General features: G+C 40.0%; 1 protein-coding gene across 5 annotated transcripts in view; it reads left to right on the top strand.

The window, feature by feature from the left end:
- Armc2 (armadillo repeat containing 2) overlaps nucleotides 1-12,914 on the top strand; it is a 117,208-nt gene that overhangs the window by 7,370 nt on the left and 96,924 nt on the right. For 2 of the 5 annotated variants that reach the window (XM_005330148.5, XM_040283181.2), the window contains exons 3-4: nucleotides 1,208-1,280; nucleotides 10,706-10,874. The exons of 1 other annotated variant lie outside the window; for it this stretch is intronic. In XM_005330148.5, the coding sequence (XP_005330205.2) occupies nucleotides 1,208-1,280; nucleotides 10,706-10,874 (242 nt within the window). The remainder of the gene's footprint in view (nucleotides 1-1,207; nucleotides 1,281-10,705; nucleotides 10,875-12,914) is intronic. 2 more of the 5 variants (XM_005330149.5, XM_040283182.2) reach the window with 2 other exon arrangements.

Here is a 12,914-nt window from a genome sequence, read left to right as displayed (position 1 = left end):
CTGTTATCTTTTAGAAGTTGTATAGTCTTGTGTCTCATATTTAGGTCCATGATTGAATTTGAGTTAATTTTCATGACAGGTATAAAGTCTGTGTCTGGTTTCGTGTGTGTGTGTGTGTGTAGATATCTAATTATCTCAGCACCATCTGTTGAAAATGTTATCTTTCTGCATTGCACAGGCCCTGATTTATGTTGGTTCTACTTGAGATTTTTTTTTTTCACTCTACAATGATGCAAAGTGACATGCATTCATAGCAACTGGACTTTGAATTTTGATCTTTTTCTGGGCTAACCATATGCAGTTGGATGCTCACTGTGATGCTGGGCAGCAACAGTGAGTCGTAGCTCCCTGTCAGCCACAGGATCCCACATGTAGACATGAATACTCTAGAATGTGTAGTGGGTTGCTAAGCTGCGATACTGGTAGGTTAGGTGCATTAAATAAGCTGTCATCCCTTATTTTTTCCAGGAGTTTTTTGTTAGTTCTTTAGGATTTGCTACATAGATGATCTTGTCATCTGCAAAAACAAAATTTTATTTCTTCACTCCCTATCCATCTGCCTTTCATTTCCTTTTCTTGTCTAGCTAGGACTTCCAGTATGATCTTGAAAAGCAGTGGTGAAAGGGGACATCTTTGCCTTGTTCCTGATCTCAGTGGGAAAGCTTCTAGTTTTCATCAGTTAGATGTTAGCTATAGGTTTTTGTAGATATTCTTTGTCAAGTTGAGGAAGTTGCTTTTATACCTACTTTTACTGAGAGATTTTATCCTAAGTGGGGTTAGGTTTTGTCACATGCTTTTCTGCATCTATTGACATGATCATATGACTTTTCTTCTTTAGCTTCTGCATACTCTGGGTTATGCTAACTGATTTTCAAAGTAGTTATTTTTTTAAGTTTGACTTTGTTCAAGATCTTAAAGGTAATTCTAGACTTTGGGTTCAGGAAGTTACTTTGGAATGGAGTGGTTCATAGTGATTGTTCTACCAACTACATACATTTATTCTTTTTGTTACTTAATCCTCCTGAAAGTAGCAAAAGACTTGCTAATAAAATGTTTTAAGTACTATGACATTTTTTAAATGCCTGTTTCTCATGGTTTATGCATTGACTGCTTTTACTTGTTTTTCAGCTAGACTTAACTAACAAATACTAAAAATAGAAGCAATAATTATCTATAGACTAAAACTCTCCACCGTCTCTTATGTTAGCCTCCATGCGTCCAGTTTTGAGTTATCTGACTCCAGGCCTATATCTGGCACTCGTCTCAGTCCACTAGAACTGGTGAGTACTTACTTGGCCAAAAACACTTGGAATCGTCACTTACATGTGCTAAGGAAATTATCACAGAGACCTAAATGTATAGTAATCTAATGTGAAAGCAAATTCCTTTATATTTTTCCAAACATAATGATCAATACCCAACGAAACTCTTCTATAATTTACCTATAGTTTGATAATGAAGAACATTTTAAATGTATAGTAATTTCAGCAAACATGTTTTATATTTTTGTTTCCTAAAAATAGTTATAGATATTGTGTTCTTTTTAACAGTTTTTAAATAAAAATTGTATATGAAATTCATGTTTAAAAATTATGCATGCTCTTTATATATTCAGAGAGAGACAAAGATTTGTTACTAAAAACAACAGCAGCAGCAAAAACATAGTGGTCTCCTATTCTCTTACTCCTCATTATTCCTTCCCCAGACCTCCCTGTAACACATTCTTTTGGTATTTATATCCATGTTTCTAAACACACACATTGCCTTGTTGCTGTCTGACTCAGGAAGCTTGAGGAATCAGCTAATGACTTCTCACTAAGGACAGTGAAAATTCAGGTCTGTCCCTTCACCTCCAAGTCACAGCATGTCCCACGCTTTCTGTTCTCACTGCTGCTCCAATATAGCTGTCTCATAACTTCAATTATATTCTAATCAAAGTTAGTTTTCTTGGATTGTGGTTATGTAAACCCTGTTCATAGCTGGGCCTTGGATTAGTGAGGACCAATGGTGACACCTTTGCCTTGCATGCACCACTGTTTGTCTTCTCTGGTGTTAATAATGCCTTGCCTCTCAGTTTTACTGTTTCAACCCCAAACTCTGCCTCACAAATCTAAATTGCTTTTGTATGATCAGGCACATGAGGTGTCCTATCAGTGCACCTCCTTAGGGAGCTCTTCAGATGCCTGGCCAGCCACTTCCCTGAGTGCCCTGTGCACAGATTTCTTCAAGCACCATTCGCTATTATCCTGAGAGGCAGCCCCTCCCTCTCTGTGGGCTTTTACCTGTTTCCTGAATCCCATGACTTTCTCTTTTTTATTCACTCTGATTTTAGTGAAGCTTTCCTCCTATAGCTTCTTTAGAAAGTGTGCCTAGGAAATAAATTGAGACCTTGATTCCTGTTTGACCTCTCTGAAGTTCGAAGGATTTTTTCTCTTTGCTTCTAGTGTTCTGAAATTTCATAATGGCCCTTTGGTGGCTTCTTTTCATCCATTATGCTGGCACTTGAAATGCCCTTTTAACATGAAATTTCACGTCCTTTAGCTCTGGGAAGTATCCTTGAATAGTTTTGATTGTATCTTTCCCACTTAAAAGTTTTTTTTATCAACATATTAATTGTACATACTAATGGAATTCAGTGTACATGCATATAGTATGCACTGATCGATTTATTTGGATGTAGGATCTGTTGGACCAGTCTTTTCATTTTTTTATTTTCTCTTTTGTTGTACATCTTATTGAAGAATTCAGGTTCTTATCCCTTTCTTGAGTTCTTTTCATTTCTGTTATCCTACATTTAATATTCCAAAGTTTTCTTTTCCCTCTAAATTGTATTTTTGAGTAGTATTCTGTTCTTGTTTCATGGTTGCAGCATCTTATCTGAAAATATTAGTGATAGTTTTCATATTTTTAAACTAAGTTTTCTTCTCCCTGCATAGCCTCTGTAGCATTTCTATGTTTTGGTCTCTGTTTTGCATACTGTGAGCACACTTTTGATGCCTCATGCTGCTTGTTAGCTTGTGCATGGGGTTGGCCAACCTATCAGTGATCTGTACCACACACTTGCAGTTAGGGGATCTGGCCTGGCAGAGTTGTTGCCAGCACCCCCAATGGCTTATCCTAGGCCTTCCCTTATCGATTTCAGATTTCCTGTAGAAGAGGTGCTTCCCAGCTGTTTCTTGAGGGACAAAGTCTAGGTGCTAGCTTTCAGGAGCCATGTGAGGAAAGAAAGCAGGAGTACCTGGCATTCAGTACGTAAATATTCAACTAATAGTCACGTTTATAATAACTACCCTGACACTCAACAATAAAGACAGTTATTATAAGGTACCTTACTTATTGACCCCCAATTAGAGATATTCTGTTTTACCCTCTCTGAAGAATCTCATCTTTTACCCTCATCTTCTCCTGGGTTCAGGAGCCTAACTGCTTAGAACTGAGAGGGAAGAGTTACAGAAAATCTCAGCCAGCCCTCCTTATTCCAGCCACACTCCCCTTAGTCCTCTGCTATCAAAAGTACTTGGGCCAGGCGTGGTGGCACATACCTGTAATCCCAGCTACTCAGGAGGCTGAGGCAGGAGGATCGCATGTTCAAAGCAGGCCTGGGAAATTTAGTGAGACCCTGCCTCAAAATAAAAACTAAAATGGGCTGGGGATGTAGTAAATTTGGCGAAGTACCCCTGGGTTCTATCCCTAGGACCACAAAAATTAAAATTAAAAAAAAGTACTTCTTGGGCTTGGGGTTGTGGCACAGTGGTAGAGCACTTGCCTCACATGTGTGGGGCACTGGGTTCGATCCTCAATACCACATAAATAAATAAAATACAATTAAGATTTTTTTTTTTTAGAAAAGTTACTTCTTGTTACCAATTTCTTAAATGTTCGTAGAGATGGTATCTTAGCCATGCTTCTTCTCAGCTTATATTACCATGTATTTATGTGTGTGTGTTTGTTTTTGATGAACTATTTGGGAGTTATAGACATTATGATACTTCATCTATGAAGATTCATGAGAGTGCATCTCATATGAACAAGGACAGTTTCCTGCATAACCACAATAGTATCATCCCAGTTCAGATAATCAGCATTTCTTAGTAATATCCTTAGTAATGTATAGTCAAATGACCCCACTTGTCTCAAAATGGATCTTATATTTTTAAAATACTTATCATAATGCCTCTGTGGAAAATTGCACTTGTCCTTATATTGCAAATGATAAAAATAAGATCCCCAAAATATTAAGAATAAACTAATATGCAAGAAGTAATTTGCCAGCTGTTATTGATCATATGGCTTTTTGCATCTGCAACCTTGGAAACCACTTGGGTTTTGAGGAAGCTGTGGCATATTACTGTTGATTCGGGGAACTCACTCAATGTTCCTAAACATCTGTATTTCTAGAGTTCATGTGGTCCTTGTCAAACACAAGTAATTCTTAGATTGTAGGATTAGGTGTTAGACAGTATTGGCATTTACCTCTGTTTGGGACCATGAGTAATAAATTTCTTTATTGCAGAATGATTGGGTGCTGTATTCAAAGAAAAAAGTAGTCTAAAAAATTCTATGTTAACACCAGGTGTGGTAGCACACTCATGTAATCCCAGTGGCTTAGGAGGCTGAGACAGGAGGATCATAAGTTCAAAGCCAGCAACTTAGTGAGGCCCTAAGCAACTTAGTAAGACCCTGTCTCTAAATAAAATATAAAAAGGACTGGGGATATGGCTCAGTAATTAAGTGACTCTGGGTTCAGTCCCTGGTACAAAAAAAAAATTATGTTAAGTAAAATAACTGCTGTAGTTTGAAATTCTTTTGTTTCAGTAGATTACTTAAGGATCTTAAGTATATTTGCTTTTTGTGTGGGGAGTCTGGGGACTGAACTCAGGCACTCAACCGCTGAGCCACATCCCCAGCCCTATTTTGTATTTTATTTAGAGACGGGCCTCACTGAGTTGCTTAGCACCTCACAGTTGCTGAGGCTGGCTTTGATCCTCCTGTCATAGCCTCCTGAGCCAGAGGGATTATAGGCGTGCACCACCACCACCGCACCCAACTAAGTATATTATTCATTTTAATTGTTTTTTTTTTTCTGTTTTGGGGAGTGAACCTAAGGCATCTTGCCTGCTAGGCAAATGCTTTACCACTGGGGTATATTCCTAGTCCCATATATTTCATTTCAGTAATGAAAATCTGAGGTTCTCAATGAAAGTATTTTGAATATGGCCTCTGCTATCTGCCCTTCTGCCTTCTTTTCCCCTTTTCACTACACTTCTAAAGAACCCTTTGACTCTGGTACCCACTGAATTGACAAAGGCAGGGAATAAGGAGGAATTGGAGTGGAGGAAGGAGAAGTGGAGAAAAGGAGAAAACTGGAGAGAGATAGACAGAAAAGAAAGAAGGAGGAGGAGGAGGGCAGAAGGGAGGGGAGCATCTCATAGTTAAAGGACACATTTGCTGAAAGAGTTTGTGAAGATCTCACCAATCACTTTTTGGATCTAGGACCCTTTCTTAGATGACTTTGCCTTTTAATAATTCCTCAACCAACAATCAGTCAGGAAAGAGAAACCCAGACACAGCCCATTTCAGCTCCTGCATTAACCAAACGACCCAAACTCTTTGTTCCCAGATATTTACCTTCTTTCTGTTGCTCCCCTGCCTGTCCTCCCATCTCCTCCAGCAGACTGTGGGCTGCCCACACTCAGGAATGCCCAGGGCTTCTGAGAACCATGGAAAAGCTGATGTTCCTGCTTCCTGGTTGCTCAGGCCTTGGCTGCTGGCCTGATTGGCTCACAGGGTTCCCTTTGGCACCTGTGACCTTGGAAGACAGAAGAAGAGCACTGTAATTTGTAGCCTTCCGTGAATGTTTACATCTACCTGCTGTGTAGGTACATGGGGTACATCTTTTTTCTTTCTTAGCTGCTCCCTGCCATCTCACAACAGTCCTGAGACATAGAGCAGTTAGGTGGTAGTTATTCCTATTTCTCTTCTGCTACTCTATTGACTGGCATTCAAATTTGTAAACACAGGTTACTTTCAGCCAGGCACAGTGGTTCACACCTGTAATTCCAGTGACTTGGGAGACTCAAGGAGAAAGATTGTGAGTTTGAGGTCAGCCTCAACAACTTAGCAAGACTCTGTCTCAAAATAAAAAGTAAAAAAGACTGGGAATGTAGCTCATTCCCAGTCTTTTTGGTAAAGTACCCCTGGGTTTGACCCCCAGTACCAAAAAAGAAAAACAACAACTGCTCTTTAACTTTGAACTTAATAAAGTCAAAAGAAATGTAAACGTGAATAAACAGGAAATTTTGTCTCCTAACATTATTATTGTCAAAACAGCATTCTCCTTCAGTTTCCTAACCTTACAAAGCACATTTATTTATAGTCCCAAATATTTTTATGCAACTTTTTATTGCCATACAGAAAAGACACAGATCACACAGAGTGCAACTTGATACATTTGCACAAACTAAACTTAGCAGTGTTCAAAAAGAAAAAGTGACATCATCAGAATCTCAAAGAGATCTTTTGTGGGGTCAGGAATGCCCACCTCTTGGCCACTGCCTCCCCAGGGCAGCAACTATGTTGACCTCCAACAGCATAGAGAATTTGGAGCCATTTTCAGTATTCTACATGATCCAAGCTTCTAATATTTGACATGTGAAACAAAATGTAATATGTTTTAAAATGAAAGGGACTTTGGAACTCATATATACCTTGGGGCAGGGTGATCCAGGGTTAGAAAAAGAAGAGTGAGAAGTCAAAGCAGTTTTTTCTTTACATCTGAAGTGCATGGTGACATTACAGCAGCAGGTCACACACTGTGAGTGACAAAGTAGTCTGGAGGACCTGTGGATAAGATTGCAGTAACAGAAATGCACTCAGAGCAGCCATGTCTCAAAGGTCCAGGGCTTGGGAGAATTTTTGATACTTGCTCTCTGCCTTCCTAGAGTTCTTGCATCAGGCATGGTTTTGAGAACATGCATGTATTCATGTGTGAGTTGCTTTACAAGTTGTTATATCTTGAGAGGCTTTCTGATGTGGGATGTCACTGCCCCCTTCCAGGGCTAAGAGAGACTCTGCCCCCTCTCTGGGGCTCTGAAGAGTCAAGGGCAATAAATGGCCAAGGTCCATAGTGTTGGGTGAGCCTTGGCCACCTGGATCGCGTCTTCCTGGACTGGGTTGCTCTGTGAGAACAGTCTGTTTTCAGTGAACTCTTGCAGTTTCATCAGCTGGAACAAATCATAAACTCGGGCTTCTCCAGTGTCCTTGATTATTCTCAAGTTCCCAGTTAGTGTCATAAAACAAAGCCTGAGGGAGGTAAGGCTCTCAGGCAAAGATTTAAACGTGCACCATTCTGTGCTAAATTATTTGAATTTTATCAGAAAAAAGTTTTTTTTAAAACTGATTTTCTTCATAAAAGTTATTTTGCTCCACAAATGGAAGAATGTTTTACAGAACCCAGCATGAAAGAAATTACTAGGCTGAAGATGTATCTCAGTGGTAGTGTTTGCCTGGTGTTCGTGAGACCATGGCTTCAATACCCAGCACTGCAAAAGAAAGAAAGAAAGAATTCTGGACTCATGTAGTAGTTTTCTCTTGAAGAATTAAAAATGCTTTACTTGTATTTCTTTATTTTCTAAACAGTCCAGTAAGATGTGTGTTTAAATGAGATAAACAATTTTTAAAGGTCAGTAGTAACCTTGCACAGTGCCACATATCTGTAATCCCAGCGGCTTGGGAGACTGAGGCAGGAGGATTGGAAGTTTGAGGCCGGCCTCAGCAACTTGGTGAGATCCTCTCACAAAATAAAAAGGAATTGGAGATGTAGCTTGGAGAGTATCCCTGGGTTCAAACCCCAGTATAAGAAAAAAGGGGTGGGACAGGAGGAAAATGGAACTAAATTTTTATCATACAACTATTACTAATTTTATACTAGGAAAATAGTGCCTTCTATCAAGGAGCAGTTATAGCACTTTATCTTGCTGCCAGAGATAATTTGGTTACTCTCTTTGGGGGAAAAATTGGCTTTCCAGACTATTTTTTCCATTTGTAATAAGCTCCTGTATTTAGTACCCAAAATGTTTATAACAGGGGTAGAGGGTCTGTAAAAGGGGCCATTTGTTTGATCTGTATCATTATTATTTGGCCAACTTCTTGATCTTTATTTCAGTTTCAAGGTACCTATAGAAAATAGACATATTGAGATAAGGAAACCTTATATCAACCTTCAGTATTGAGGTTATCCTTATGTATTTTGTCTTTCCTAATTATGTATAATGCACTTATTTTCCCCTATTATATTCTTTGCTTTTCTGTTACTATTTAGTTTCATAGCCTAAGTCACATTCTTATGATTATTTTGCAACAAACTGGGGAGACTAAAAGGTAAAGCAACTATGAATTGAACAAGTATAGCACAATTTATGCAGACAAATAAGTGTTACCTCCTTCAGAACAGACCCCTGAAGCATCCGTGTCTTCAGTCTGAGTGTGGTGGCACACAACTGTAATTCCAATGACTTAAAAGGCTGGGACAGGAAGATCTCAAGTTTAAGGTCAGCCTCAGCAACTTTGGCGCAGCCCTAAGCAACTTAGCAAGATCTTGTCTCAAACTAAAAAATGAAAAGAACTGGGGACGTAACCCCTGGGCTCAATCCCCAGTACCAAAAGAGGAAAAAAAAAAAAGAATCTGAGATTTAATTCCAGCTTGATTGTATCAGGTTGTAATTGTATTGTGTCAAGGAAAACTTTTAGGAAGAGTTCAAATTAACTGGGAACCCTCCCTGTCCCTACCACAAAAAAAAAAAAAAAAAAAAAAATCAGGTTAACCATATCTACTGAGACTTTGGGTGAAATGTAGCCCAGTGATAGAGCACTTGGCTAGTATGTGTGAGGAACTGGGTTCAGTCCCCAGCACTTCAAAACAAACAAACAAATGGGAACCAAATTTTATAAATAAGGAATATGCAGTGTGTACAGGGAAGGGAGCTAGGATTCATGGAGCTTTCATAACAGGAAATGTATTTATGTCAGCATCCTTATAAAATGGGTTTCTTCTTTCCATATCGTAGCTGACCAAGTTCAAGAAGCAAATGGCAGGTTCACATAACCAGAAATGGATTCCAATCTGGTTCTGTTGGATCCCAAAGTGATTTACTCTTTCTTCTATGTTCTGCTGATTATATTATTAACCTTTTTTTAACTGTCTCTAAAATGTATCTCTAAAATCATAAAACTAATTTGGGGAGTCTGCTTTGTAAACCAGATGCAAATAAGAAGGAATAAAAAATATTGTTGCAGAATGGCATCATTATTGAAGTAAGCAAATTCTTGGCGGGAAAACTCTAATGTCTATGTCTATGTTCTAGTAGTATATCTGAGAAAACCAAGTATTTTGAGAGGATGCATCATACATAGTAGATGATTTTTCCAAATTATCTGACATGATTTTCACACTGGATTTTTCAAAGATGTGTTAATTAACTTATTGGACAGTGAGTCGTATCATGTTATGTAAGTGACTTGAGGAACTTTAACTTAATTATTCCTGGTTAGAGCACTAGAAGCGCTTGCTGCCATATGGCTTATCTTTCATAGGCAAATACTTATGCTAAAGTTAGAGGTAAGAAGGACAGGACCACCTGGTCATATTGAAACTGGAAGCTTAGTCTCCTGTGAGGCTCTGACATGGAGCTGGAGGCCATCTGGAGGTTAGACCAGCTGGAGCTCTGGCTGTCACAGAGTTTGGTGCAGGTTTTTTAAAAAAAATTTTTAAGGAGCTAGGCATGGTTTTGCGAACCTGTAATCCTAGCTCCTCAGGAGTCTGAGGCAGGAGGCTCACAGGTTCATGGCTAACCTGGGTAACTTAGTGAGAACTTGTCTCAAAATAAAAATATAAAAAGGGTTGGGGATGTAGCTTAGGAGTAAAGCACCACTGAGTTCAATCCCCAGTACCACATACATACACACACAAAAATGTTGTTAAGCGATTAGAAATTTGTCAGTACTGTTCCTTTCCAAAGGATCATCCATACAAAATTCTTGAGATGTAAAAAATAAAACATTTCTATATCTTATGTCCAAGCTAGCTTCCTGCTTTTGTGTTTTGTGACTTTTTAATCCAAATCATTTTAAAATTTTGGCATTATTTAAAAAATACTCTTGTCCAGGATATGTAAAGGTAGCATTTATAGACCACATAAGTCTTGGCAAATAAAGGGTCCAATAAGTGTTTTCTGAGCTAAATTGAACACAAAACTTTGCAAGGCATGTTGAATGTATTATACATAATTTTACGTACAAGTAATATCTGTTTGCCAGCATGGGTAACTTGTTTTTTCAAATATGCTAAGCAGTACAGCAGAATGGTTAATACAATTGACAAAAACAGTTAAAACACTATATATACACACACACACACACACACACACACACACACACACACACACACACCCACACCCACATATACATGTAAATATATCATGTTATATATTTAACACATTTTAATTAGTATGTACACACACACACACACACACATATCTCATGTTGAGTAAGGTGGGCCAATGAGACAGTAGAATTAGGGGGCCAAGATGAATGAAGCCAAGCAGAAAGCCCTGGTTTTCTTCTGGAAGGGTTGGGGCCAGCTCCAGGGTAGTGAGCCTTATTTGAGACACAGAAACTCATACCAATCATTTAAAAAATCTCTTTCCAGAAACCGAAAGCTCCGGCATCTCCCAGCGCAGAGGAGGATCCTTGCTTTTCCTTTCCTAAACCCCCCGTGGACCCTGTGAAGATTAGAAGAATAAGCAGTGCCCGGGCGCGCTTATTCAGGGCAGCCTCCCAGGGGGCTCTTCTGCCGGACAGATCCTTTCCCGCCGAGTGTAAGGCTATATAACCTCTTTAAACCCTGGGACAGGCATGCTTCTTGAAAGTGTGCACCAAAAAAATATTTTTATATAATTTTTCCTGACCCCCCAGGTGATTTTTATCTAAACTGAGAATACTGGGCAAAAGCTGGCTAAGAAACATACATTTTTCTAGATGTTTTTAAAGAATTTCTAAAAATATCACAGTTCTTAAAAAATATCACTTGGTAGGAAAAGAATGTTAGGATAAGGGTTTCCAAATGGATGGTTCACAGTGGTGAAAAGAAATGATTTTAAAGTTAGCGTTCAAAAAGTTGTTAATTTCATTCAAAATTAATGAGAAATTTAAGAATTTTACAAAGAGTACTAAGCTTAGGTTTTAATATCATTCTGATTCCCTGTGAATATAAGCAAAGTCTTGAATGAGACTCTTGTTCCTGTCACAGAAGTGCTGGCAGGTAACTAGACCTGGAGCAAAGAGGCAAGGACCTCACATTCTCAGGAAATAACCCCCACTCCAGGGCACACTGAGGGTTTTCCAAAGTACAGGGAGGAATCCATTAGTAGGACAATAATCAGTGTGGTAGATCACACTTTTAAAAAGGAAGTAGAATAGAAATAATAGGCAGCACTCTACAGTAGGGAGGTATTGCTTCAGGAGGCTTCTCTTTAGTGGTGAGTGTGTGCTCAGGGTCATATTAGAAACTGGCTCTCACTGTGGAAAACTACCAGGAGCTGGCAGAACCAGGCCTCCCTGCATCATCAAGCATTGCTGAAGAGCGGCAGGTACAGTCACAGACAGTCTGAAGATGGACCTGGTGGGCACAATCCTCCACCTGAGCTTCGTGCTTATTAGACATATAAGCATTTTCTCTTTTTTAGTTGCCAACATATAAAAAGTAGAAGACTCTCATAGAAGAATCCAGATTCATGACCTCTTATGAAAAATCAAGATCTGGAGAAACTGGGTCCCCATTCCAATGGAGAATGATTGGAGCTGAGTAGTGCCCATCCTGTCGCCTAGAAGATGGCCTGCAGTTCACATGTGCCCCAGTCTGCTTCACTTATTTGCCTGTGTGATCCCTGACATAGAGGAAGAGGTAGAATCAAGGAGCAAGGAAAAACAAAGGGAGGTGCAGGCGCGCGCATCACACCATGGCGCTATGACCAAGCAAACCATCAGGCCTCTACTAAGTGCCAGTACCATCCTAGGCCCTAAGAGTCCCACCGCCAGGAAGCCTTCCGTCTAGGGAGGGGAGAGGGATGGTAACCAGAGAACAAATAGGACAGTTGAAGAAGATAAAGGAGATGACTACATAGGGAGCACTGTGGCAGGGGTGATAGTCTGCTGTTGCTGAGGGGACTCTGTAAGGTCTGTTAGAGGAGGTGACATCTGAGTTGACCTGTGAATGATAGGAGGAAGCAGCCATGGAAACATCTGTGGTTAAAGTGCCCAGGTTGAACCAAGTACCAAGGCCCTGGTGGGCACCATCTCTGGTGGAGGTTGCAATGGCTAGCATGGCAGGAGGCAGCTAGATAAGAAAAGGTGAAAGGAACTGGGACTAGAGGGCTACATAAGGCCTTGGGACATAGACCACGGACTGGGCTTTATTCTTTATTCCAGTGAAAAGCCAGGGTTTGAGTGAGGCAGAGACAACACAATTTCTGCTTCTAGTTCAGTAGTGCTTCTCATCTGTAGCTGTAGTCACCTGGGGAGATTTCCCAATGTTCTAGCACTGGAGTCCCATCCAGACCATTTAGATCAGAGAGAACTGGTAGTGCTTGCCAAGACGAGAGGGGACAAGCTCTGGAGCCCCCGATCACTTCTGGTGAGCAAAATGTTTTTTTGGTTCTGAGCGTAAATATTGCTATGATGCATTGAACTCCCAGTTGCTCACTTTTGAAACCCCTGCTGCTTGCTGACCTGTCCATCTTGATGTGAAGATGACTTCGGGATGCAAAGCGTGCCTGGTGCACCGTCCTCATCCTCAGGGCCCTGCCCTTGTTTTTGTGACCACAGCACCTTCATTTCCCAGCAGGACGCCGCACCTCCCA

Source organism: Ictidomys tridecemlineatus, chromosome 8 (assembly GCF_052094955.1).
Source record: "Ictidomys tridecemlineatus isolate mIctTri1 chromosome 8, mIctTri1.hap1, whole genome shotgun sequence".
NCBI classification, from domain to species: domain Eukaryota; kingdom Metazoa; phylum Chordata; class Mammalia; order Rodentia; family Sciuridae; genus Ictidomys; species Ictidomys tridecemlineatus.
The sequence above is the reverse complement of the archived record's forward strand: the minus strand, read 5'-3'. Positions and strand labels throughout refer to the sequence as shown.